Here is a 1864-nt window from a genome sequence, read left to right on the forward strand (position 1 = left end):
AAAATAAAAAATGTAAATTAAAAAAAAAGTTTTGAAATTTTTCTTTTTTGGAAAAAAATTTAAAATTTGTCTACGCCAAAGTCTATTTACACACTATTGTATAAATTTTATAGCGCAACAATTTTTGTACAATATGAAAAATTTTTGCAAAACAGGTTATAAAATTTTCTAAAAAAAAACGTTGAAATTTTTTCGAAAAAACCATCGCTATAAATATTTATATTTACCTTATAAATTTACGATATTTTTAATTTTTATTTAAAATATCTTGTGGTTTGCAAAAAAGGAGCAGCTCGATAACTGTTTTAAGGTAAATTTAAAAAATTTTGAGTTTATGCAACTATCTTACATTTAAATACATATATACAAGAAATACACATAAAATATAATTCTACAACTACAAATTCACTATTTCCGATAAAAAATCTTCAATATCCGTATGACTGGCGCCTCGAACAAAACCGAAATGAAGAATGCCACACCGAAGGAGGCCACCGCATTCCCCAGAAAAATTGTCATTACGAAGAGATTATTCAGATGAACGATGCCACTCATGCGAAACGATGTGATTAGCATTATGACTGGGTGTATGAGGTAAGTGCAGTAGGTGAGACGTGAGAGCGGCCAGAGGCCACGATAGGAGAGTATACGATTGGCGGTGGGCGCAATGCCCCAACAGCAGGACAAAACGATCCAAATAAGGCCGACGCCGAATGCTACAAGACACAACAACCAACAAAAATATATAATGTAGTTCACCTCCTCGCGCTACCACTCACCTGTGTGGCCGATGCTAACATAGAACGCCGTCATGAGACGACTGAGCTCGCCGTTCCACACGCCGAAAATGATGATCGCCAACAGCGACCAGCTGCCCAACCAGAGTAGATAGTGGGTGCGGCTGCTTAGCGGCGGTGGTTTCTTCACTTTGTAGATTATGAGGCCGGCTAGCATGCCTGTGGGTTGAAAGGTGGAGTAAAAGGAATTACGTTTAATCACTTAACATTGAAATTTGCTGCATTAACAATAAATTTATATAAAATATTTTTTTTTATAGAAATTTTATAGATATTTTAATCCTGTCTCTTATACACATCTAGATGTGTATAAGAGACAGTTATTAAATAAACGAAAAATAAATTAATGAATATACAATTAAAAAAAATTGCAGAAAAATAAATTTTATAAATTTATATAAAATATTTTTTTTTTTTTTTTTAATAAAATTAAAAAAAATTTAAAAAATTTGTTTTATAATAAAATATTAATTCTGTCTCTTATACACATCTAGATGTGTATAAGAGCTAAGATCAAAGTGTAGTATCTGTTCTTATCAGCTTAACATCTGATAGATCCTCCATCGGAGGACAACAAATGTTAAACTGATTTTTGGAAAAAGGCGGAGTGTTTTAGGAGCTTGCTCCACCTCTGCCACGGGTTGGCCCGGTATTGCAGTACCACCGGGAATTCGGCCCAAATTATTGAATACATATCAGAAGTAGAATAAAAAAGAAGAAAGAATAAGTTTGTAAGTTTGTGATTCTGAGGTCATTGACTCGGTGTACAGAAATTGATTTTTTGGTATACGGAACTTAATTTGTCTATTGTTCTGACTTATGTTTAGTCATAAGCTTTCAAGGCTTTCAAAAATTTATTTGCCGTAATCAGATTTTATTTATTTTTTAGTATGACTTTTATAAAGAAAAAGTAATAATATTTTATTTATTTTTTACTTATTATTTGCGTGTTTAAAAAAATAACGGTTTTTGCATACATATATATCTGTCTCTTATACACATCTAGATGTGTATAAGAGACAGGTATATAACTATGGAATATTTTTTATTTTTAAAATTCATTTTTC

General features: G+C 31.5%; 1 protein-coding gene across 1 annotated transcript in view; it reads right to left on the minus strand.

Annotated features, from left to right (window-relative positions):
* Positions 1 to 283: 283 nt before the first annotated feature.
* LOC108976242 overlaps positions 284 to 1864 on the minus strand; it is a 12612-nt gene continuing 11031 nt past the window's right edge. Inside the window, exons 10-11 of the mRNA XM_018945195.1 lie at positions 780 to 956; positions 284 to 716 (exon numbers count right to left, since the gene is read on the minus strand). Coding sequence (XP_018800740.1) covers positions 409 to 716; positions 780 to 956 — 485 coding nt within the window. The 3' untranslated portion in view covers positions 284 to 408. The remainder of the gene's footprint in view (positions 717 to 779; positions 957 to 1864) is intronic.

The sequence above is a fragment of the Bactrocera latifrons genome, unplaced genomic scaffold (assembly GCF_001853355.1).
Source record: "Bactrocera latifrons isolate USDA-ARS-PBARC rearing strain unplaced genomic scaffold, ASM185335v1 scaffold_74, whole genome shotgun sequence".
Classification (NCBI taxonomy): Eukaryota; Metazoa; Arthropoda; class Insecta; order Diptera; family Tephritidae; genus Bactrocera; species Bactrocera latifrons.